Source organism: Narcine bancroftii, chromosome 3 (assembly GCF_036971445.1).
Source record: "Narcine bancroftii isolate sNarBan1 chromosome 3, sNarBan1.hap1, whole genome shotgun sequence".
Lineage (NCBI taxonomy): Eukaryota > Metazoa > Chordata > Chondrichthyes > Torpediniformes > Narcinidae > Narcine > Narcine bancroftii.
Window position 1 is genome coordinate 93,955,316 of NC_091471.1, and position 24,818 is coordinate 93,980,133.

The window sequence follows — 24,818 nt, forward strand, 5'->3', positions numbered from 1 at the left end:
AAAAAAAACAATAAATATAGTAGTGGATAACTAGCATTTTACTATACCTGTACAATTGATCACACAGTTATATTTTGAGACTTTTGGGACAATCAGACTTTTTAAAAAGAGTTTATTTTGTGCAGAGACCTGAAGTCAAATTCTTTCATTTTTGGGGGACACAGACTCATGGGCCAGAAGGGTCTGTTACCTTGCTGTATATATAAATTTAACTTTTAAAACATTAATTAATTTTAAAAAAAGTAATGTGATTCTAATGGCCTGGAACAGATCAACTATTGTGGTACATACATTGTATATCTAAATGAGATTTCCTGTTACAGGGGGGGTTGCAGGAAGTTGCTGAACAATTGGAGTTGGAACGAATTGGGCCACAGCATCAAGCAGGTTCAGATTCACTATTAACAGGAATGGCCTTCTTCAAAATGAGAGAGGTACAAATATGACTTTAAAATCAAGATACAGAGTGGATTCTGAAATTTATGGCCTCCTTTAGGTGAATGCTGAGTCTCTGGGCAAGATGTTGTTAGAGTGAAACTTGTGGAAGAGCAGGCCAACTCGGTGAAAAACTGGAGAAAGAAAATACTGCACAAATTGGAATTTTTAGCAAATAAAAACAAACTGTGGGAGGAACTCGGCAGGTTGAGCAGCTAAAGCAGGAAAATGAATTGCCAATGAGACCTGCATCAATCTCAGCGATACACTTCCACATTCCTGGTTTAACTGTTTATGTCATAGACACATAGCTTGGAACCGGCCCTCCAGACCAACTTGTCCATGCAGACAAATTAGCATTCGGGGCTAGTCCTATTTGCCTACATCTGGTCCATATCCTTTTAAATCCTTCATATCCATATATCTGTCCAAATGTCTTTTGAACATTATATTTGTACCTGCTTTGACAGTTTCTTCTGGCAGCTAGGACTATCCTTTGACTGGAAAAATGTCCCTCGTGTTCCTCTTAAATCTCTCTTGTCTCATCTTAAACCTATGACTTCCTATTTGTTAGAATTGTCTACCCTGACGAACAGACTGTGGCCATTCATTTTATCCACCCACCCCTCATGATTTTTGTGCAGATGACGTAAGCTGCATTCCATTTTAACAAATAAATGAACATGTATGTCATGACACCTCAAAACAATGATGTCACAAGATGCTGTATATGCTATAGCCTGGAGCAAAAACCAAACTGCTGGAGGAACTCTCGACCCAAAATATCGACTATCCCTTTGCCTCCACAGATGCTGCTCAATCCATGGAATCCTCCAGCAGTTTGTTTTTTTGCTCCTGACAATGATGATCATTTTCTTTCAGGTAAGGTCTCTGTCTCATTTTAACCAAGCCCTTATGGTAGGAATCCTCAGCACCATTGCCAGGTATTTGTGTCAAATTATTGTCTTCAGCTGATTTAGATGGATGTGAGATTGAAATTTATAGAAATATAAAACTGATATTTTCATTACTTTTGCACTGATCTGAAGTTTTGTACAAACAATTTGCAACATTTCCTTTTGGATTCTTGAGGGGATAACAAAATAAATTGACATGGGTAGGGCAGTAGATGTGATCTATTCTTCACTCAGCTTCAGAATTCCAGTTTCATTAGTTCAGAACACATGCAGATCATTTTGGAATTGCACTGTAGTCTTTAGTCATTGATTCTGTATGTCAGTTGTATATTTGGCTTCTCTGTTAGAGATTGCCAGTAACACTTATTTTCACAGCAAATTTTAATTGGCTTTTCTAAAGAGCATTTAAAACAAAAATTGAACCAGAAATGGCTCATAAGACATATATGGCTTAAGAAAAGACTTGGGAGAACTCGAAAGGGGCATGAGAAGTCCTTGGCATGTCAGATTAAGGAGAGCCCCAAGGCGTTCTATGTGTATGTGAAGAACAGAAGGATGACAAGGATAAAGGAGGCAATATGTGCCTGGTGGCAGAGGTGGTTGGCAAAGTCCTAAATGAATACTTTGTTTCAGTATTCACGAGAAAAGGACCTTGATCAGGGTGAGGTTGGAATAGAACAGGCCTGTGTGCTGGACATTGTGGAGATTAAGGAAGAGGAAGTGTTGGATCTTCTTAAAAACATCAAGAATGATGTCCCAGAGACTGGATACGATATATCCCAGGTTGCTGTGGGAAGTGAGGAAAGAGATAGTTGGAGCAGTAGCCATGATGTCTGAGTTCTCTTTGGCCACAAAAGGTGCTGGAGGATTGGAGAATGGCAAATGTTGTCCCCTTATTTAAAAAAGGAAATAGGGAGAATCCTGGGAATTATAGACTGTTGAGTCTCATGTCAGTGGTGTTGAAAACATTGGAAAGGATTCTTAAGGATAAGATCTATAAGCATTTGGAGAAGTACAGTCTACTCAAGGATAGTCAGCATGGTTTTGTGAAGGGAAGGTTGTGCCTCATGAGCCTAATTGGGTTTTTTGAGGGGGTAACAAAATAAATTGACATGGGTAGGGCAGTAGATGTGATCTTTATGGATTTTAGCAAGGCTTTTGACAAGATTCCCCATGAGAGACTCATTCAGAAAGTCATGAGACACGGGATCCATGGAATCTTGACTGTGTGGATAAAAAATTAGTTTGCAGGTAGAAAGCAGAGAGTAGTAATGGAAGGAAAGTATCGGCTTGGAGGTCAGTGACTAGTGGAATACCACAAGGATCTGTTCTGGGAACCCTGCCCTTTGTGATTTTTATAAATGATCTGGATGAAGAGGCGGAAGGATGGGTCAGTAAGTTTGCAGATGAAATGAAGGTTGGAGGAGTTGTGGATGGAGCTGAAGGTTGTTGAAGGTTATAAGAGGATATAGACAGGATGCAGAGTTGGGCATATGTGTGAGGTGATGCATTTCGGAAGGACAAACCAGAAGGCTATGTACAGGGTTAATGGTCATTACTTTACAGTGTCGATGAATAGAAGGACCTTGAAGTCCAAATCCACACATTCCTCAAGGCCACACAGGTTCATAGGATAGTTAAGAAGGCCTATGGGATGCTGGGCTTCATTAATAGGGGGATTGAGTTCAAGACCAGAGAGGTAATGTTGTCACTCTATAAATCTCTGGGGAGACCACACTTAAGAGAATTGTCTTCAGTTCTTGTCACCTCATTTTTGGAAGGACGTGGAAGCTATGGAAAGGATGCAGAGGAAATTTACCAGGATATTACCTGGATTGGAAAATAAGTCTTATGAGGCAAGGTTAGCAGAGCAGGGACTTTTCTCTTCAGGGTTTAGAAGAATGAGAGGAGACTTAATAGAAGTCTACAAGATTATGAGCAGTATAGATAGGGTGGACAGCCAGTGCCCATTTTCTAAACACCAGAGGAAGGGAGGGAAGTTTTGGGGAGATATCAGGGTAAGTGTTTTATGCAGAGAGTTATGGGGGCCTTGCAGGGGATGGTGGTGGAGGCTGAAACATTAGGGGGTTTTTAAGAGGCTCTTAGACAGACATGAAATTTAATTGAGTTTAATTTTAGTTAAAACAAAAGGATTGAAGAAAAATAGAGGAACCAGTCACTCTCTAAAGGGTTTAGTATTTTTCTTTTTAAAGGAATATATGGGTCGGCACAACATTGAAGGCCCTGTAGTGTTCTGTGATTGGGTTAGATAGGCCAAATGGTAGCTAATGAAAATCCAAAAGATTGTTGATTTTCCAAACAGTTCATCTGTTAACAGTTAAGCACAGTATCCTTAAGTTTCAAAATGTTGCAAATAGATTAAGTAATTAATTGTCTGGAAAAAGTTTTCATTCCTGGAGTGAATTTTTATGAATTTTGATTAGCTTTATCTTTTTTTTCTCCAGATGTTCTTTGAGGATCACATTGATGATGCCAAATACTGTGGCCATCTGTATGGTCTTGGGTCCGGCTCATCTTATGTTCAGAATGGCACAGGGAATGCATATGAAGAAGAAGCTAATAAACAGCAGCCTTGACCTGAAATGGAGAGATCAATTTTTTGGGCCACATATACTGGATCTGATTTTTATCTTCTGTCTGAGACATTTAGACCTTCAGATTTTCTTCCTTGCCCTGTTCTTTCTGTTCACTAGATTTTTGTCAACATCTTGGTCATTCTGGCCTTGGCAAAGAAGTTCATTGTAAGTTTAATTTCCCCAGTGATTTCTAGTTCAGAATTATTTTCACAAGTTGCTGGAAAAAGTGGGAAAATAAACACCCGAATGAATTTTCAGGTAGTTATTTTCCTCTCTTCTTTCTGAAAGCATATGAAATATATTATCTGGTTATATGTCGTTCCAATCTAATATGTGGCGCTTAAAATAAAGATAACAGGAATTTTAGCTATTCAGGATTGTGGACCATCAAATTTGCACTTTAGAGAGTGACTGGTTCCTCTATTTTATGGGAATTTTGCTGCTTGTTCTCGCAAGTGAGATAAGAAAGCTCAGAAACTTGAACTACTTCACACCATTGAGTTACTGTTTGTGGATTTTCTGTGCCTGCTGGCTTAGTGTGACAGCGTCTCCACTACTGGTTTGTGGTAACAGACAAATATTACTGAAGCTCTTTTATTTGCTGCAATGAAAATGGAAATCTGTAAGTGTTGCCTTACAATTTTTCCTTTTAACATCATCTGGGAATGTTTCCCATACACTCAGTGTGATATATCAGAAGTGCAGCTAGCTGAACCAAAACCAGCATCTCACACATATTGTGCTACAGCTACTATGTTTGTACATTCTGACTGTTGAAATAAAATGAAATTTAATTGAGTTTAATTTTAGTTAAAACAAAATTTATACTTGTAACAGCTTAGCACTGATGTCATGAGTGTCAGATTATGTACATGATGCTATGTTGTTTATGGCACAACAGTTTTTTTCCATGGAAGAATGTTCTGAGATTTTTTTCAAGCTCTGCTTATTACAAAATATTTTTATCCTCAGTGACATAGTACAGGAGCATCTCAGTTGCACCCAAAGTTAGGCTTCCTCCAAAGTTAATGCAGAATTTAAATAAGAGGGCACTGCAAGCATGCATGAAATTTTTAATTTAAATATTTTCTCTGACCAGTTTCTATTTCAAGACAGATTACAGCTGTTTTTGCTTTCTATTCTCATTTTAGCCAGCGTTTTTATGTTCTTCCAACCAAGTGGAGAAATGGGCTTCAATTCCTCATTTTGCTAATTATTTCTATGGATCAGGTGGAGACAGGAAGCATACATTAATGAGAAGACAGGGTTTTTCCAGCATAATTATCATGCTTGGTGGTGTAGTTGGGAACTAGTGATTTGGTTGCTAGTCAGTGTAGGTTCAAGTCCTTGATGTTGGAGGTAGGCAATTGTTTCTCTACTACTATGGTACACAGCCAGACATGATTCTAAAACATTGATAATCATGCTATCGTTTGAGCTTTCAAAACACGTTACCAATCCCAACTGGAATTGATAAAATTCAAAAACATTTCAGTATTTTTGTTTTATTTACCATTTTACATTTGTAGAATCAGAAAAGATTTTTTTTTAAATGAAAAGGCATAGTATCTTTTACAGCATTGCAATTCCATTAGTAGCATTGCATAGGTATATCAGCTGAGAGTGATGTTGGTTTTGTTGCAGTGTGACTTGCTATGCAATCCCCTTAGTAAATTGTATATGAGCTGTAAACTCCATGTAATATATTATTGATTCTTATGCATTATATCCTGCATGCCTCTAGAGCAACTGTGGAGGAAGACCTTTATTGAATAAGTGGCACTTGCCTGAAACCATCAATTGCATGTTGCAAGTTCAGTTAGATTTCAGAGCTTGGGAAAAGGTCAAATTCTCCTGACTGGTGTGACTACAATGTAATTAATGTATTCTGTTTTTTTCATTATGTTACAGAACAGTAACTTAATGGACCTTTTTTAAAGCAATTATGTGGAAAAACAAGGTATTATTTGTTTTTAAACCTTTTTGTAAATAAAGGCTTCAGATTTGTTTCTTACTTACATAAGGTATCCTTGCTTGATTTTAATAGCTTGATCATCATTCATTAAACAAATCCTGCTTCAAATTTAACCAGCAAACCTGCAGTGCAAAAATTACTTTTTTTTTCTCTGTCTTTCACTTTCTCCTCTTGTTGTGTTCCACAGTGTGTAAAGCACAATAATTGTCATCAAAAGTGAAAATATACTGGAATTAGCAAAGGATGTACTGGTTTAAGAAAAAAAATAAACTGCTGGAAGAACTCAGCAAATGAAGCAGCATCTATGGAGGCAGTGGAACACTTGTCGAGTCAAGACCTTGCATCATTGCCTCCAAATAATGATTTAACTTTGAATCATATGTTTTAGGTTTAACACTTAACTGCAGGACAGTTGTTTTTCCCACAGTTCTCTGTTAAATCTTGGGGAAAAAAATCTTGTAAAATTTGTCCTTGAAATATTCCTCCTGTCATCAGTACTGTAACCTGGGTTGATTTGTAGGAAAAAAAACTATAAACTTCAAGAATTTGCTGTGCTGCAGCCTAATCTGTTATCTTATTTGTCATATTATTTTCAGTTAAAGCCATTTTTTTTCTTTTGTGTGTCCATCAGATGCTTAATTATCCATTAGAACAGAACATACATTTCCAGGAATAATTATCTATGTAACCATCGTACTTTCCAGTGAAATGTTGACCCTTTTTCTTGGCAGTTGGATGCCAAGTGCTTATAAATATGTCTTTTTGTAAAGAAAAAAAAGCATGAAGCTATCTTCAATGAAAAACATATTATTGTAATCATTCTAAAAAAGGTTTTGAGGGTCAAAGAAAAAATAAACAACTTCTGAGTCCCATGGATGGTGAAAGAAATGCAAAGGAAGATATACTCATGAGAATTTGGCTGATAACTTACAAAAATGGGCACTGAAAAAATAACTGGCAGAACACAATGGGAAAAGATAATATCAAGAGGCATACAAGTTGTAAACGCCTTCTTCATGGATGTGTGGAGTCTGATCGGGACAAAAATGGAATTTGAACATGGATGCTGAGGGCACTCAAAGTCCAAATGAGTTCTTGCATTTTTTTTTCCAACTGGGAAGGGGGAACGTCCAGAGCAATAGACAGGAAAGAAATAGTTGAGACATCATAAAGCTTATAAACTGATGGTATTAGATAATTTGGTTAAAAATGTGCTCCTTTAAGTTATCAGGACCTTATGGGGTGCATTCTTAGATTTTGTGAAGTACAAGAGGAAATATCAGGGTCAATTACCATAATCTTTTAATGCCCCTGTATTACATGTAGGATGTATGCCAGAGGGTTGAAAAGCAAGAAATATCATTCCCTTGTTCAGGAAAGGGAGTGATCATAAGCCTAATAACTGCAGGCCAGTCACTTAACCTTCAGAAGTGGAAAGCTTTAGAAATATTGATCTAGCACACAATTGGTTGATATCTGAATACATATGTATTAATTAAGACAGCATGAGCGCAATGCAGTCAAGGTGATGAATGTAGATTTTAAGAGTTTTGATAAAATAGGCAGCAGGAGTGCTAAATGTTGTTTTGAATCTCTCCATTGGTCAATTGGCTCCAGCGAATAAAAGGAAGAGAGCTCCAAGTGGAGCGGCCAGTGTGTGAGTAGCTCGGTGTAGGAATGGGACTTTAAGGCTTTGGCACAAGAAGCTTCAGTAAGCAGAGGGTGAGGGCGAGCTTTTAGGTAATCTCAGGTAAGATATTTACATATTAACAAGAATAGATAATGGAGATGGCAGCTAGAGAAATGAAATTCTCAGAATGTGGGAAATCTGGGAAAGCTCAATTGTCTAATGGTTACAGCTGCGAGAAGTGCTTCCAGCTGCAACTCCTTACAGGCCAAATTAAGGAACTGGAGCTGAATGAACTCCGGATCGTTTTGGAGGGCAGAAGGGGTGATAGGAGCTTCAGGAGAAAGTCACCCTCAGAAGTGAGAGGCAGGTAGCTGGGTGACAATTAGGAGAAGGAAGGGAAATAGGCAGTCAGCGCAGAGCACACCTGTGGATGTTCCCCTCAACAATGTACTGTTTTGGATATTGTTTTGTTGGGGGGAGAATCTACAAGGGACAAGTTATGGTGGTCATGTCTCTGGTACAGAGTTTGACACTGGCTCAGAAGGGATGGGGCAGAAGAAAGCTATGGTGATTGGGGATTCATTCATTAGGCAAACAGAAGGTTCTGTGAATGAGATTGAGGCTCCTGTATGGTATGTTGCCTCCCAGGTGCCAGGGTCTGAGATGCTTCTGATCAAATCCATAACATTCTCAAGTGGGAAGGTGAGCAGCCAGATGTCATGGTCCACGTTGGTACCAATGACAAATATTGGAGTAGGGTTGAGGTCCTGAAGAGGCAATGTATGGAGTTAGGACCTCAAGTGTGGTAATCAATGAGGGTAGGAATAGGAAGGTGTGGCAGATGAATGTGTGGCTGAAGAGTGGGAGCAGGGGTTCAGATTTGGATAATTGGTATCTCTTCTGGGGAAGCTCTGACCTTTACAAAAAGTACAGGCAACACATGAACTGGAAAGGGACCAATATCGTGGCGGGCAGGTTTGCTAGATCAGTTGTGGAGAGTTTAAGCTAGCTTGGCAGGGGAATGGGAACCAGAATGTAAGTACAGAGTATAGGGCAGAAGGTGAAAAACATGATGCTAGGTGTAACAAATTTGTGAGGCAGGGAAGGAAGCATAAATGTAGTTGGAGAGTTTGAGGATCTGGAAGTGAGATCTTGGAGAAATAACATCAGGATGGTGTGGGTTCCTGAAGGAACCAACAGGATGAGCAAAAACCCATTATCAGCTTTATTAAAAGAGGTCTTTGGTCTGGATAAAGAGCCACTGGTGGACTGAGCACACTACACCCTATGGCCGATACAAGACTGGGAAAGCACTTACGAGCCATAGTGGCCAGACTTCACGATTACAGTGATTGTGTGGATGTCCCTACGCCACGCCAGAAAGCACTGCAAGGTAAAATCAAGGAGGATTAACTATCTCAGTTTCCATGATCTTACTGCGAGAGTTCAATGACTTTGGATGGAAACTGCCTACCCTGCAGGGAGTCCGATATTGGTTAATCTACACAGCCCAACTACAGATCACTTCCAACGATGAGTGAAGAATTTCCTCTTGGTTGAAGAAGCGAGAGTATATGTCGACGTTGAAAAACAACTGATTAAAGCACAAGTGCAATGAGGCGCTGCCCTTTGTTAGGCATGCTTATTTTAATTTGCAGTTACCAAGCTCATTAAGGTAGTTAAGGTGGAATTCCAAGACATATAATATGGCATTACTATTGTTAAATTTATGTATGAATTTATTGGGCTATACAACATAGAGCTGACCAAAGTGCCTTGCAATATGCCTGAAAAACCTAATTCAAAATTTGATGGAGGGATGGTTATGTTTCTTTACTACTTAAGTTCAATTTCAGAGTCCTTGACATTTAGGGGCAAGGATGTTTAGACCAAGTGGGTGTAAAGTGTTGTCCACATGGCTTAGTCTTAACATGGGGAAGAGTGTAGTAAGTATGTGTTTATGCAGATTTGTTTGTGTATGTTGGTGGTGGTGGGAGAACCACTTACACTCAATTAAGGCAATGCAGCCCTCAAAATCTAAATGTCTGAGCACACTTGGCTAGCTGTGTGGGGGGGGGGGGGGGGTAATGGGTCATGCCTGCCAGATTTCTCAGTTGGCATATTGGAGGAATAGGAAGCCTGATCAAAAGTTTTCTCCCACCTGAACTGGTTAAATGGAAATTGAGGAGATATTGTGGGAAGAGGCTATTGCACTCACTTGGGACTCATTCAGTTGAGGTGCTACACAGGGTTCACTTTTCAAATTCCAGACCGTCAACCATTTATCCTGAAATAAAGGACAAATGCAGTCGGTAACGGTTCCCCTTGCCACCAAAGTCACATGTTTTATCAACACCCCAAAATACAAAGGTTCTGGAGTGGAGTCTTCAGCACACTATCCAAAATATTTAAAGTCAATTTGTAACCCTGCCCATTGACTGCAATATTTAGAATCTCTGACAACTCCCTAAATTCCCTGCAGGTAGACGCAAAAGCATTTACGCCCCTATTAGCCAAGCATCTACACGGGAAGTCATCCTTCTAAACTGATTAAGGATATCAGTTTCTTTATTAAGCTGACAAAATCAAATACACATTAAGAGGGTCCGCCAGAAAACTTTTCCACAAATGGCAACCTTTTATGAGTTTTTTTTCTGAATTACGAATGCTTATGGAGTAAAAGACTAACTGAGATTGTTTACCAGTACAATTGGTAATATACTGATGATACTGTCAGCAAAGGTGGTCAGGGAGTGGGGTGTGCAGTGTGTATCTGAGGGTGAGTGGTGGTTTTTGTTATTTTTTTTAAAAAGCACAATGTCCATCTGTATAATGTGTACAAAGTTGTTTTTGATACCCAATAAATACATTTTGAAACAAAGGAGGATGCTGTAGAGAGAGTGTCTGCTGAGTCAGTGTGGGTGAAAGTCAGAAATAGGAAGGGAGCAATCACTACTGGGAGTAGACTATAGCCCTTCAAATAGCCCTCGGGTCACCGAGGATCAGATAAGTAGGTAGATTTTGGAATGGGGCAGAAATTAAGGGTTGTTGTTATGGGAGACTTCAACTTCTCCAATATGGACTGGCACCTCCTGAAGGCAAGAGAGATAGATGGGGCTGAATTTGTCAGGTGTCCAAGAAGGATTCTTGACCAGTATGTGGACCAGTCACTAGCAGAGATGTCATACTGGATCTAGTACTGAGTAATGAACCTGGTCAGGTGGCAGGTCTCTCGGGGGAGCATTTCAGTGAAAGTGACCACAAGTCCCTGAGTAATGGATAGCTATGGACAAGAATAAAAGCAGGAAAAAAAAAATGGGAGAGTGTTTAATTGGGGAAGGGAATAAAGCAGGAGCCATGGAGAGTAAATTGAAAACAGATGTTCATGGAAGAAAGCACAGAAATAATGTGGAGAATGTTCAGTGACCATTTGTGCTGGATTCAGGATGATTTGTTCCAGTGAGACAAGGAAAAAGGAACAGTCATTGACAAAACAGGTGAGGTAGCTAGTTAAGAGGAAGAAGGAACATTTAACAAGAATGAAACAGGAAAGGGCTCATGAGAATTGTATCATTGCCAGGAAGGAACTTGAGAAAGGAGAGCTCGAAGTGTGCATGAGAAGCCTGTGGGATGGGTCCACTTACGGTTAAAGAGGGCAACATGTACCTAGAGGCAGAGGTGGAAGAGGTTGGGGAGGTCCTGAATGAATATTTTGCTTCAGTATTCACCAGAGAATAGGACCTTGATCAGGGTGAGGTTGGAATAGGACAGGCTTGTGTGCTGGATAATGTTGAGATGAGGGAAGAGGAAGTGTTGGATCTTCTTGAAACATTAGACCCTGGGGCTGGATGTGATGTACCCCAGGTTGCTGTGGGAGGGAGGGAAGAGCTAACTGGGGCATTGGGAATGTCTTTAAGTCCTCCTTAGCTACAGGGGAGTTACTGGAGGATTGGAAAATGGCAAATATGGTCCCCTTATTTAAAATGGGGGAAATCCTGGGAATTATAGACCAGTGAGTTTACATCAGTGGTGTGCAAACTATTGGAGAGAATTCTTAAGGATAGGATTTATGAGCATTTGGAGAAGTGCAGTCTATGCATGGATAGTCAGCATGGCTTTGTGCAGGGAAAGTTGTACCTTCAAGCCTAATTGAGCTTTTTGAGGAGGTAACAAAAGAATTGATGAAGGTAGGATGGTAGAATTGGTCTAAATGGATTTTAGCAAGGCATTTCACAAGGTATCCCATGAGAGACTCATTCAGAAAGTCATGAGGCATGGGATTCATGGAACCTTGGCTGTGTGGATTAAAACTTGGCTTGCATGTAGAAAGTATTCTGCATAGAGGTCAGTGACTAGTTGAGTGCTGCAGGAATCTGTTCTGGGACCCCTGCTCTTTATAATTAAAAAAAAATTGATTAAGAAGCAGAAGGATGGGTCAGTAAGTTTGTGGATGATGCAAAGGTTACAAAAAGATATAGACAGGATGCAGAGTTGGGGGGAAAAGTGGAAGATGGAGTTCAATCAAGATTTGTGTGAGGTGATATATTTTGGTAGGTCAATCCAAAAAGGCTTAATGGTCGGATACTTAACAGTGTGAATGAACAGAGCGACCTTGGGGTCCAAATCCATAGATCTGTCAAGGTTGCAGTGCAGTTTGATGAGATGGTAAGAAGGGCTTTATTCGTTGAGGGGAGGGAGGGGGTTGAGTTCAAGAGTTGAGAGGTCATGTTGCAACTCTACAAATCTCTGGTGAGACCACATTAAGAAAATTGTATTCCATTCTGGTCACCTCATTACAGGAAGGATGTGGAAGCTATGGAGATTTACTAGGATGTTGCCTGGATTGGAAAGCAAGTCCTGAATGAACAAAGAATCACAGGCACAGCCTTTGATTTTTTTTTCTTGCACTAATTTTTATTATTTTGTAAGGTGGTTTATATAAATATTTGCACTGAGAAGCTGCTGGAAATCAACAAATTTTGTGGCATGTTCATGACAATAAAGTCTGCTTCTGAAGTCTGATGAGACAAGGTTAGCAGATCTAGGATTTTTTTTCCCCTTTGGAGCGAAGAAGGATGAGAGGAGATGATAGAGGTCTACAGGATTCTGAGAGGCATAGATAAGGTGGACAGTGTAAGGTAAAACATCATGAGATGGGAATGTGTAAGGAGTTACCCTGTACAGGGCTGTAACAAGATGTGAATGCATCCTTGTACTTAGAAGATAAGAGAGACATTGATGGATTGAGAGGCAGGAAGCTAGCAGGGAAAGGATAGCAACAGTTTTAGTCATTGGACAAGTAATGATATGATGATGTTCTAAGCACGTATCCAAGGGTATAAAAAATCACCATTTTGCTGATAACGGCAGAATGCATTCTCCGACTAACATGGTTAGTTGCAAGTGTTACAATCCGGTAATAAAGAACAAAGAACCCTGATTTCGACTCAGTCTGGTGTTTGTCTCACTCATTCATGAACAAAGCAGACCTAACAACAGCCAGTGCCTTTTTCTCAGGGCGGGATCAGCAAGTAGCAGAGGACATGTGTAAAAAGTGAAGGGAGGAAAGTTTAAGGAAGACATTGGCAATTTTTAAAAAAGCATGAGTTGTGGGTGTCAGGAATGCCTTGTCTTGCGTAGTGGTGGAGGCTGAAACATTAGGGACATTTAAGAGCCTCTGGCACAGGGATGAAAGAAAATAGAGCGATGCAAGGAGGGAAGGTTTAGGATTTTTTTGGTAGGGCTATGTAAGTAGGTACAATATTGAGGGCCGAAGGGCCTATATTGTGCTATAATGTTCTATACTACATAGAACATATAGCACAGGAACAGGATCTTAGTTTCACATGATGTACAAAGCAACTAAAACTCTACTGCTTGGACTTGATAGTTATCACTCTATCCTCTTCATATTTCTCTAGAAGTCCCTTAAATGCTACTATTGTATCTGCTTCCACCACTACTAAGCATTCACCACTCTGTTTTTTTTTTAAAGTTTGCCTTGCACTTCTTCCCCTCAAATGCTCACCCTTGAATATGTGACACTAATACGCTGGGGAAAAGTTTCTGTCTGTCCACCTCTCAATGACTGTTATGATTTATAAACCTCTATCAGGTCAACTTCAGCCTCTTATACTCCAGTAAATAAAACCTAAATTTATCCCATTAACTCCTAGATTTTAAACCAGGCATCCTGGTAAAAATGGTGAGCTCATCAGCAAAGTTCAAGCTTGTGACTTAAAAGGAACAATGATAACATGGTTACAAAGTTGGCTAAGCAGCAGACATCAGAGGATGCTGGTGAATGTTTTGTTTGGGATTGTAGGAAAGTGAATAATGCTATTTGCAAAGGATTAATGTTAAAGCCATTGCTTTATTAATTGCTGGGAGTTGGGAGTGCCAGCCACAATGTCTGAACTTGATGTTAAGTGAACTGCAAAGAGAATATTGATAGTTGTAGTAAGAGGTAAACTGGTTGAATGGGCAGTATCGTAGAACATTATAACACAGCACAAGCCCTTCAGCCCACAATGTTGTGCCAGCCTACAATAACCTACTCCACAACAATCTAATTTTTTTCCTCCCTTGCACTCTTCAACTCTCTATTTTCATTGCATCCAAGTGCCTCTTTGAGAGTCTTTTGTACCAGAGTTTGTACCAGTCTCACCACCACACTTGGCAATGCATTCCAGGCACCCATCACTGAGAATAAAAAACATACCTCTGATATCTCCTCTAAACTTTTCTCCACTTTCCTTAAGCAGATGTAATCTGATATTTGCTGTTGTCTACCCTATCTGCACCACTCATAATCTTATGTATTTCTGTAATATTACTTTGTCAATGACAAGTGAAGTTTGAATACAGGGCAATATGAGCTGGTTATGAATAAATCAACATAAATTATGGAAAGGCAGAGCAGGAGGGCAGCAAAAAGAGCTATAGTGGTCAGGTTTTGCATGGTAAGGGGAATAGACAGGAACTTTTGTGACTGCAAATGGGATGGTGTATTGCTTCCCAGGTGCAAAGATAAGGAATGTCACAGTTAGTTGTTGTGGTGTATATAGGTATGAATTATATCCGCGGTGTGGGGGGGGGGGGGGGGAGGTAGGATGAGGTCCTCTGATCTGAATATAGGGAGTTAGGGAATAAATAATAAAGTAGGACAACAAAGGTAGTAAACCTTGGATTGCTGCCTGTGCAATGTGCTAATTGGAGTCTGAAGAGCAAAATAACATATCTGGTTTATGCAGGAGAAAGGGTTTCAAATTCCTGAGGAGGTGGGATTAATACAATCTACACCTGGGCAGCACTGAGATCAGTATTTACTCACGTTGTTCAGGAGGGTTTAAACTAATATGGCAGGAGATAGGAAAAGCAGAGGGAAGCAATGCAAAGACCAAAGCAAAAGTTAGAAAACTAAAAACAGAGTACAGAAAAGTCAAATGCGAAGACAAATTCTAGAAGGACAATGAACTTTATCTGAATGCAATAGTATTTAAAACAAAGTCAGTTAACTTGTGACACAAATCCATACAAATGGATATGATGCAGTGGCCACAAATGTGGTTGCAGGGTGTGAACTAAATATCCAAGTAATATAGAAAGGTAGGCAAGAAGGTAAGGGAGGTGCACTTGATTAAGAATGAAATCAGGGCAATAGTGAGCACAAGATCTAAGGAGAAGAATGTTGAATCATTCTGGGTAGAGATTAGAAATAGTAAAAGGGGGGAAAAAAATCAATGGTGGGAGTTGTCTATAGTCACCAAATAATGAGATTAGTGGCATTAGAGGAAGGCATTAAACTAAAAGCTCATGCATACAGCGTTGCCAAGAGTAGTGGGAAACTAAGACTGGGAAAATTTTAAAAAGGAAAAAAAAAATTACAAAGCAAGCAATAAAGAAAGGGAAGATAAATTATCAAAATAAAAGAGCACAAAATGTAAAAACAGGTAGTAAAAGATTTTATAAATACATCAAACAAAAAATGGTGGTTAAAGGGAAGATGAGTCCCTTAGAAGATGAGAAGGGGGACTAATACTGAGTAATGCAGAAAAGGCCGAGATTTTGAAAGAGCGGTTTATGCCAGTCTTCTCTGTGGATAACACGTCAAATGTACCAAAATGAGACGTTACAAGTGCAATGGGAGGTAAGGACCTCAATACAATCAAGTCAAGTTTATTGAGATCTCATTGTATAAGTACAACCCCCAAAAAATAGCATTCTCTGCTCCTTAGTGCAAAACATGCAGACACACAACCAGACATAACACACATACAAACAATACATCTGCAATACAAGTATTTCATCTATAGAAATAAATATTTTGTTTTATACATGTGAAAGAGAGACTTGGATGGTCAGTGTGAGCAGGTTCTTTGGTTTGGCATTCTCATAGCTCGTGGGAAGAAGCTGATCCTCAGCCTGGTGGCGCTGCCTCTGATCCTCCTGTATCCCTTCCCTGACAGGAGCAGCTGAAAGATGGTGTGTGCAAGGTGGAAGGGGTCCTCAATGATTTTGCACACTCTCTTCAGATGAGAATCCTGGTAGGGGGAGGAGACCAGTGAACCCCTCTGCCTCTCTTATGATCCTGTGGATTGACCTCAGGTCCATTTCTCTGCAGCAAACGTACCCACACTGTGATGCAGCCAGCCAGGACGTGCTTGATAGAGCTCCTATAGAAGGCTGATATCATGGTGGCTGGTAGCCTTGCTCACTTCAGCCTTCTAAGGAAGTAGTTACTGTTGTGCCTTCCTGAGAAGTGAGAGGCCACGATAGGTCACTAGTTAAGTGAACTCGCAGGAACTTTGTGCTCTCCACTCGAGTTGTTGATGTGTAGTGGAGGGTGGTCATTCCTCATCTTCCTGAAGTCCATGATCATCTCCTTCATCTTGTCCACATTGTGACTCAGATTATTACTGCAGTTTTTCACCTCTTCTCTAAAATGAATCCAGCATTCCTGGGAGGTGTGCTTTGATGCTCGAAGCTCACCGATGCTTGAAGCATTTCATAATGGTGGAGGTTAGTGTCACAGGGCGGTAGTCATTGAGGCCTGTTATTGATGCCCTCTTGGGTACTGGGATGATGGTGGCTGTCTTGGGGGAATGATGGACTGATGCAGTGAGATGTTGAAGTCATCTATGAAGATCTCTGTCAATTGGTCTGCACAGGCCTCAGTCCTATATCTTATGTTCTTGATAACTCATTTTTATGTTATTGGAAAACAGTACAATAAACAGAAGTTGTCTTTCAGATGTGTTCCGAATACAGTGCATTTATGAAAGCAGTGGTTGACTTGGTAAATGATTTGCATCAACTTCCCTTTGAATTGTAACTTCTCAATGTGGCTGATCAGCAAATCTTGCATTATGAAACTGCACTGTTTCTGGGCTCTGCTGATATTCTTGAAATATGTAATCCTGGTTCCTATTTCAATGACCTTTCTAGAGCTTGTACCCTTGAAGTGCAGTATGCATTTAACTTGCCACTCCCTCAATGATCTTTACAATTTGCCACTCCCTCTCAATGATCTTTACAATAGTGAAAAAAAGAGCCAAATAAGTGAGGAATGGAATTACATCTAAATATAACAGACAGTGTTATATTTATTTGGATCAGCTATTCTAAGATGCCATGGAGAAAGCATTTCATAGTCCACAACACCTGATAAACAGCATATGGATACTTTTGCGACACAAAACAATAAATCTCTTCGCTGCAGTGCAACTTGGCTTCACTTGTGCTGTGGTGATGGAGACAAGGGATGAGTGAATGGATCTAAGCTTGTGATGTGCTCATAGGCTTTGGTTTTCATTCTGAAATACCACATTCAGCATATATTTGTCAATGACGGCTGAATTTAGGGGCTGCTTTGTGTTGGGTTTAAGGTGATTTGCTGCAAGTGAAAATTACACAGATCCATATTGGTCCTCATTATTCTTCTTTGGCTTGGCTTCGCGGACGAAGATTTATGGAGGGGTAATGTCCACGTCAGCTGCAGGCTCGTTTGTGGCTGACATGTCCGATGCGGGACAGGCAGACACGGTTGCAGGGGAAAATTTATTGGTTGGGGTTGGGTGTTGGGTTTTTCCTCCTTTGTCTTTTGTCAGTGAGGTGGGCTCTGCGGTCTTCTTCAAAGGAGGTTGCTGCCCGCTGAACTGTGAGGCGCCAAGATGCACGGTTTGAGGCGATATCAGCCCACTGGCGGTGGTCATTATTCTAACAGTTAAGTTAATGCATTTTGCAAGCTTTTAACAATATACATCTTGTTTCAAAGAATTGTTTTTAGGGATGTACAGAAATAAAAACTATTTGTACCTCTGTAGTCACAATCAAATCAAACAACTTTATGTTAGTTGAGTAGTTTCCAGCATTACAGAGCATGGCAGACAGCAAATCAACTCCAATGTATAATGTTTTGTAATAACACAAATGCATACATAAAATACTTCATTGAAATGCATTTTAACAACAAAATGCCACAGCTTACACTGATTGCGTAAAACAATCAATCACTACATTTACAAACAAAATTCCTGACAATAACAAAGCTTTTTGCATCCCCCCTAAAAAAAATGTAAATGGATAATATACACATTTTGTCTTCACTGCTCTGTTTATTCCCCTTTCAGTAGAGAGCTCTCTTACAAATTAGACTTTTAGAGAAAAAAAGGATTATAAAAAAATATCAATTCTTTAACATCAAGATTATCTAGGTTCCATACTAGTTGATGGAGAGAAAATTCAATCAGTCTACGTCCAATCTAGATATTTTCCTACTCTCAAACTTCATATTCACTGGTATCTTTTAATTGGTTCAGTTTAAAGTGATTGCAGTCCTTATTTGATAAAAATATAATAGATATACTTTTCAAAAATTTAGATTTTTAGTTTTGATTTTAGTTTGTACCAAAAATTCTCTTTGGATATAACCAGCATGTAAAATCAAGCCACTTATTAACAAATTATTTTATAACAATGTATTTGTAAAAATCAGTTAAACAAATTTGGAACTGTCACAAATCAATAAGTACGAAACTCATTTTAATACTTCAACTAATTTCCCCACTTGAAGTATGATTTTAAATCAGAGTGAAACGTACTGATGAATACAGGTATATGTATCATATTAAGCTAGTGTGGTGTTTATTATTGGTTTTGGAATTATGTTATCATTTCTGCATTGAATTAAATAATTTTCTAATCAAGAAAAGGAAAAACAAATAGATGCCAGGACTTGGAGTGGTTTAGCTTATCCATACAAAATTTTAAATGATGGGATAAATTGCTTAATTATATGTTCTGTTGCATATGCGTACAAAAAATATTAGTTGTTTAAAAGTTGGTTGCTTTTCAAATCTGCAGAATATGATATCCATATGTTACAGAAATTAATGCACGTCAATTTATGAGAACAGTGCAATCCTTCCATTTGAAGGGTCACATGTAGCTTTCCTACTTTTGAGCTATACATCTCATTATACTGGGACTAGACTGGTGATTAGATTGCCAGTGAAGAGTGCAAGTGAATTTCAGTGGGTCTAAGGAATGGGACAATGGATAAAAAACTTATCTACATTGCAATAACCAAACTGCTGGATAAACTCACCAGGGTAGGCAGAAGCCGTGGAGAGAAGGTAATAGTTGGTTTCAGGTTGAGATACTACATCGGGACATCTGCATTTTGTCATGATCAGTTAGATTTTACTACTCTATTGATTTTACAAGAACATTTTATTTGTGTATGTCTGGTTTCATGCTCTGGAATTTACTGCCCAAAGTTATGAAAGTGCACATTGGTTTATCTTAACATTTAAAGATATTCATAAATTTGCAAATTCTGATTTGCACAACCCAAAGATTAAAAAGTAGCTTTATAGACAAATAATGCAAGCTACAAATGAAGTGATACTGTTGATGTGGTTTCTCTAACTTTAGTGCTCTGTGGAAAATATAAAAGACCTGATTCAAATCATTTACACAGAAAACCATTTTGTATCATAATCATTACCCACCATCAAGTTGAACTGTTATTTATTTGGAGGGAGGCTAATATAAATCAATCTAATTAGATATGAAATAGGGAATTAATTTTATGTTTAATTGTTCTAAATAAGCTACATTTTGCAAAATATAGATCAGTTCTATAAGAAATCCGAATGATATAACTAATATTTCCATTGTTGTACTGTAATATACAAAGACATCATGAGATTTTTAAAATCTCTACCTAAAAGTGCTCATCGAGATATTTAATTGCCAGAGTCTTTCTTTGCACCAACCACTCAAGTGACATGCTCTGAATTCCAACCAGCCTTTGGGTGTAAATGTTCTTCCTTAGATCTCTATAAACCCATTGTTTATTTTTTTGCTTAAACCTATACCCTCTAGTTTTAAACATTTGTGTTATGGAGCATATTTTCCCACTATTTACCTCATCCATAATTCTTGGAATTGTGTCTATTTCTATCATGTTTCTCCCTCAGTCTAACCCATCCAGTCACTCCTCATAACTGAGGAGTATCCATTCAACATCCTGGTGATCTCCTCTGTACTCTAACCAGTGCACTAATATCCTTCCTATAATATACTGACCAGAACTGTTCAAAATACAACAGTGGAGGCCTTTCCAGTTTATAAATCTGTACGATGTCCTGCTCGTATATTCTAAGCACACCTTAACTTTTTTATTACACAGCACTGTAATAAATTTAAACAGTTTAAGCCAATCTAATTCTAGAGTTTATTATTTAAAGTCATTCAGTTTAAAATACTGCCTTAATAAAGTTTTCACCTACCTCAGCGCCTGTTTCAATGACCTAGGCGGTTCAATGTAGTGACAGGTTGCTGTACTGGCAGACATAGTCTTTGAATAGGATGCTTAAGTGAGTACTCAGTTATTAAACATTTTGTGGTATATTAAAGTAGTGGAAGTTTTCCTTTCTTCCTTGGCCAATATTTCTCCCCAAATTGCATCTTTAAAACTAAACTAAATGTTCTGGTTCTTATCGTATTGCTCTATGTAGGACCTTGCCATGTACAAACTGGGAGATTGCTGAATTACCTTTCCTTGTCTTAGATATTTCTAAGTCTTGGAGTTCTCAGCAAAGTGCACCTCCACAGTAATTAAGTTATCGCTTAATTGTGCTGCATGAATGCTACAAAGTAAATATTATTTGCCTGGTTTTGTATACAAAACCAAATGTCAAAATTCCTAGCCTTATATTGTGAGAAACTGCGTGCATTCTTTTTAATAACCAATAGTTATGTTGCTGGAAACATGCATACAGTTCATTAATAATTTGGAGCAAAGTGCTAAAATAGGCATTAGGGTCCTTATTTGCATAATTAAAGCACATTGTTGCTGATTTTGAAAAATGGATCAAGATTTCTCAAGCTGAAAATCATTAGCCAAACACAAAATCATAGGTGGAAAAATGGCTATTATGTGGACTGTTTTGATGCAGTTAATAGAAGAAACATAAACAGTTGACATTTGGCCATATACCTCTTGGTCTTAGAGCCAAGCCTCAAAAGCTCTAACTTGTCTTGGTCGACCATCATCATAATAATGGCAATCTACTATCTTTGAAATGAACTGCTCATCTGGGACATCTGGTGGCAAAGAGGATCCAATGGCTTGATTAGAAATGCACACAAATTCTCATGCCCTAGGCAATCATTCTCACTGAATTCACATCCTCCAAACATACTATCTACTCATCACAATGCTCCTTATGGGGCTCAATTCTGCACAAACTGATTGCCTGTATAACTGCATTTATATTATCAATAAGTATTTTGGGGTGCACAATATTTTAAAAAAAGTATATTCCTTCAAAGCATGTTATTTAAGAGTGTAATCTTTCCTCAAGAAGTAAAGAGATTGGAGCATTCTATCATTTTATGTAGTCTGACAATATGAATGGAATTCTATTTAAGACTGGATCTAAACTCACAATAGAAAGTAAAGGAAGAAAATGCACACTTCCCACGGAAGAACTCTATAAAGGGCGCATTTTCAATGTTTGATCACATTGGTACTTTACTCACCAGGATCTGAACTTGCAGAGCACAAGGTGGGCTTCCATGTGGAAGGGTTCTTTTGAATGATCTGATTGTGGATCTGGGCAAAGCATGTACTTTCCTTGGCACGGCTCAATGAAAATAAGACCTGATCTTTTCTATCACAACCAAATGTTAACCCTCTGCTCCCACTGTTCAATCTCACTCAACTTCAAACTCTATAAATGTGATTCCCCTCAACGTGATGGTCTTCCCTGGCTTCTGATCTGTGCTGGTCCTCATTTCTAATCAGCCATCTTTCACTTACCTTTCAGAAGAGCCACCAGGATGCAAGAGAAGGCCCAATCAAGATTCACTCAATCGTTCCTCTCCACAAAATGCTAATCAAGCTCAAGGTCCATAATTGGTTATTTGGTAGGAGGTGTAGGGAACCTACTGAAAGTTAGATACAAACAAATTCTAAGGCCAATGCTTTGGAGAAGTGAAGTAGATTTGATTTCCTAGGTGATCAACCAACTTAATGTACAGCATATAAAGAAAACAAGAACGGGAATTAAAACTTTTAAACGGTCATAATCTCGAAGTCTAGAGGTTTCAGATCCCTTCATTATTATCATTAAGGGAAACATTAAAAACATTTTTACGAGTCATCAAATTTCTGGTGCTAAGGGAGAATAGCATAAAGATTAAATCATATATTTAAAGTTGTACCATGAAAAGACTTCATTTACACACGCTGTGGGATGTAGATTTAGATTGGCAAGCAAAATTTTCAGAGGAGTTCTTTGGAACCAGGATAGTCTTTATCTTTGTTTAATGCCATGATTCAGGTTACTTTATTTCTCTCTGGATACATTTTTGTGGCTACTATGACGAGATTTCCTCTGCTTATTCCTCCATTGAATAAGTTTCCAAAGAAAACAACAAAATTTACACACTAAATTTTGAATAATTAATTTGAAAAGTACTTTAAAACCTGATAATATGCTCAATACATGAGTAAAAATGGTCAGATTCTGAGCTTTTATCAAAACTGCAATGGGACAAATGATGTCTGACTTATAGAGCATTCCAGCATTTTCTATTTCCAAGTTTGATTTCCAGAATTTGCATTAGCTTACTTTTGTTTACTTCTTTTAAGCCACTAGCTTTCTTCTCTATGTGAATGCTAATTTGTCCTCCATTTGTTTTAGTATCTGCGCCAACAATTTAATCAAAACACATTCTGCAGAAATAACGCCGTCATTTAAAATGTCCTAGTATAAACTGTAACTCAAAAATAAGACAAGCTACTGCATTTGTTTGAAGGACACTATTTATTATCAGCACTGCTTTAATTTTTATAAAAATATTTTATTTTTGAAAAGTTGCAATGCTGGAAATTTGCAGCCGTCAAAGCTGTTCCTATTTTATATTATCCAATGTGTTTTATTGATTGACAAATTAAATAGTATTTATTAATTTATTTAAGATGAGGAATTACTCATATTTTGAAAGAAGCAACCAAAAAAAACCTAAATTCAATGTACGTAATAACCAATATTAATTAAATATACTTTACTTTTCATTGCATGGGGAAAACTTCTCACTCCAGTCGCTTTATATTTTCCCTGCAACTTGATTACAGAAACAATAAGGTTTAATTTCAATAGTTTGAACCACTCCAACATTTTTCTTTAAAGCGAGGGTAATTAGTTTCAAACTGATTAAAACATTGGGTTCAACTTTCAATGAAGGCACTACAAGGAGGTCATTTTGTGCTGTGTCACCTCACTCTTCAAAGTGTTTTCTATATTTTAAATCCCTTTTTATTGACTGTGATCATGGCACTTTGCTATGTGTCTATTCTGGTGTGTAAATATTGTGAAATTCTGGTACATTATTCATGTCATAACAATATGCAGAATAAAATTGTCATGCTGACTTAATATTTGTAACGGAAAACTCTGTCAAACAACTTTCCACAAGGTCATTTCTTGTGTATTAGAAAATAAATTATAAGGGACTGAATGCCACTGTTGGGGCATGCGGAATTTATCACTAAAATCAGAACATACTACAGAATACTGAAGTTTCTAAAATACTATGACAAATATTTTTGTTCAGCACTTTTTTGGCCAAAAAACCAACTCATCTTGTAATTTTTTTCCAGCAACATTATAAAATATCTTGCACAATTCTTGGGCCAATGTTCAATACTTTCCTCACCCTATACCTTTGCAAAAAAAAAAAAAATCAAAATGAGGCCCATGTGCATGAATAAAAGGCATATTTATGCTATGTAATCTAATTCTTTCAGATTTTGTCAAAAGTCTATATTTCCTATGAAATCTTTAACACAAAATGTTACTTCCCCCAAAGTATGTGAGTCAGTCCTTGCACATATGATTTGAAATGGAAACCAAGGCATGAGCCTTGAGCAGGACTAAAACCAGTATTATTTAGCGCTATTTGAATGGGGAAAGAGACTATGCTTTCTTCAATAATTGCATATTTGATCCAATGCCAAGCTGCTATTAAGGTTTGGCGTGCTTTAAGCAACTGCATTCAGAATAGATTTATAGCCCCACATTGTACATTTAAGGGTGGCTGAACCAATACTTTGTATGTGTTAAGCTGCGATAATAGGAAAACCAGTCAGTCATAGGAATATTTCCTTTGGACATCCCACAGACGCACAGACATCTAACAGGGATGGTGGGCAGGTAAAGGTGGGATCTTGGAAAACATTTCTTCCTTGATTTCCTCCATACGCATCTGCACCTGGAGCTAAAAAAAATACAATGGATTTAGATTTTCATATAATCCTGGTGAGTCAATTTTTTTTGTGGTCTCTGTTGCTCTGCAATAGCTCAGCAAAATAGTTCTGCTACTTGTTATCTTGGTCTTTTTCGTCAAACAGTTCCAATATCTCAAGCAGTGAAAACAAAATATGTGAAAAGAACACATTCTGGCGATGAGCTAAATCGAGTGTTTTCAGCAACTTGGACTAGAATTGAGGAGTGCGCCTAGATCTCAGAACTATTTTCGCCCAAATGGAGGACATTTTCTTGAAGTGTTAACTGGTTATTTATAACAAATTTATAGGAAATGCTTGGTGTTTTTGACCACAGCACTTTCCTCTCGATTATCCAAGTGTAATATTTTTCAAGTCCAATACTAATCCTCAATGATCCTTTGATAAGTGGATTATAAATTGCCAGGTTGGTTAGTGGATGATAAAATAAATTTTTTGGTGC

General features: G+C 38.3%; 2 protein-coding genes across 6 annotated transcripts in view; one reads left to right on the forward strand and one right to left on the reverse strand.

Moving 5' to 3' along the window:
* LOC138757371 (CCR4-NOT transcription complex subunit 7) overlaps positions 1-6,494 on the forward strand; it is a 43,982-nt gene extending 37,488 nt beyond the window's left edge. For 2 of the 4 annotated variants that reach the window (XM_069924570.1, XM_069924569.1), the window contains exons 6-7: positions 324-434; positions 3,818-5,963. In XM_069924570.1, coding sequence (XP_069780671.1) covers positions 324-434; positions 3,818-3,949 — 243 coding nt within the window. In that variant the 3' untranslated portion in view covers positions 3,950-5,963. Of the gene's footprint in view, positions 1-323; positions 435-1,244; positions 1,318-3,817; positions 5,964-6,111 lie in introns of those variants that run through there. The other 2 variants (XR_011353540.1, XM_069924571.1) reach the window with 2 other exon arrangements.
* An 11,385-nt stretch (positions 6,495-17,879) lies between these two features.
* Positions 17,880-24,818, reverse strand: part of LOC138757372 (palmitoyltransferase ZDHHC2-like) — an 88,960-nt gene continuing 82,021 nt past the window's right edge. For both annotated transcript variants that reach the window (XM_069924573.1, XM_069924572.1), the window contains exon 13: positions 17,880-24,348. The gene's annotated coding sequence lies outside the window, so the exon portion shown is untranslated. The remainder of the gene's footprint in view (positions 24,349-24,818) is intronic.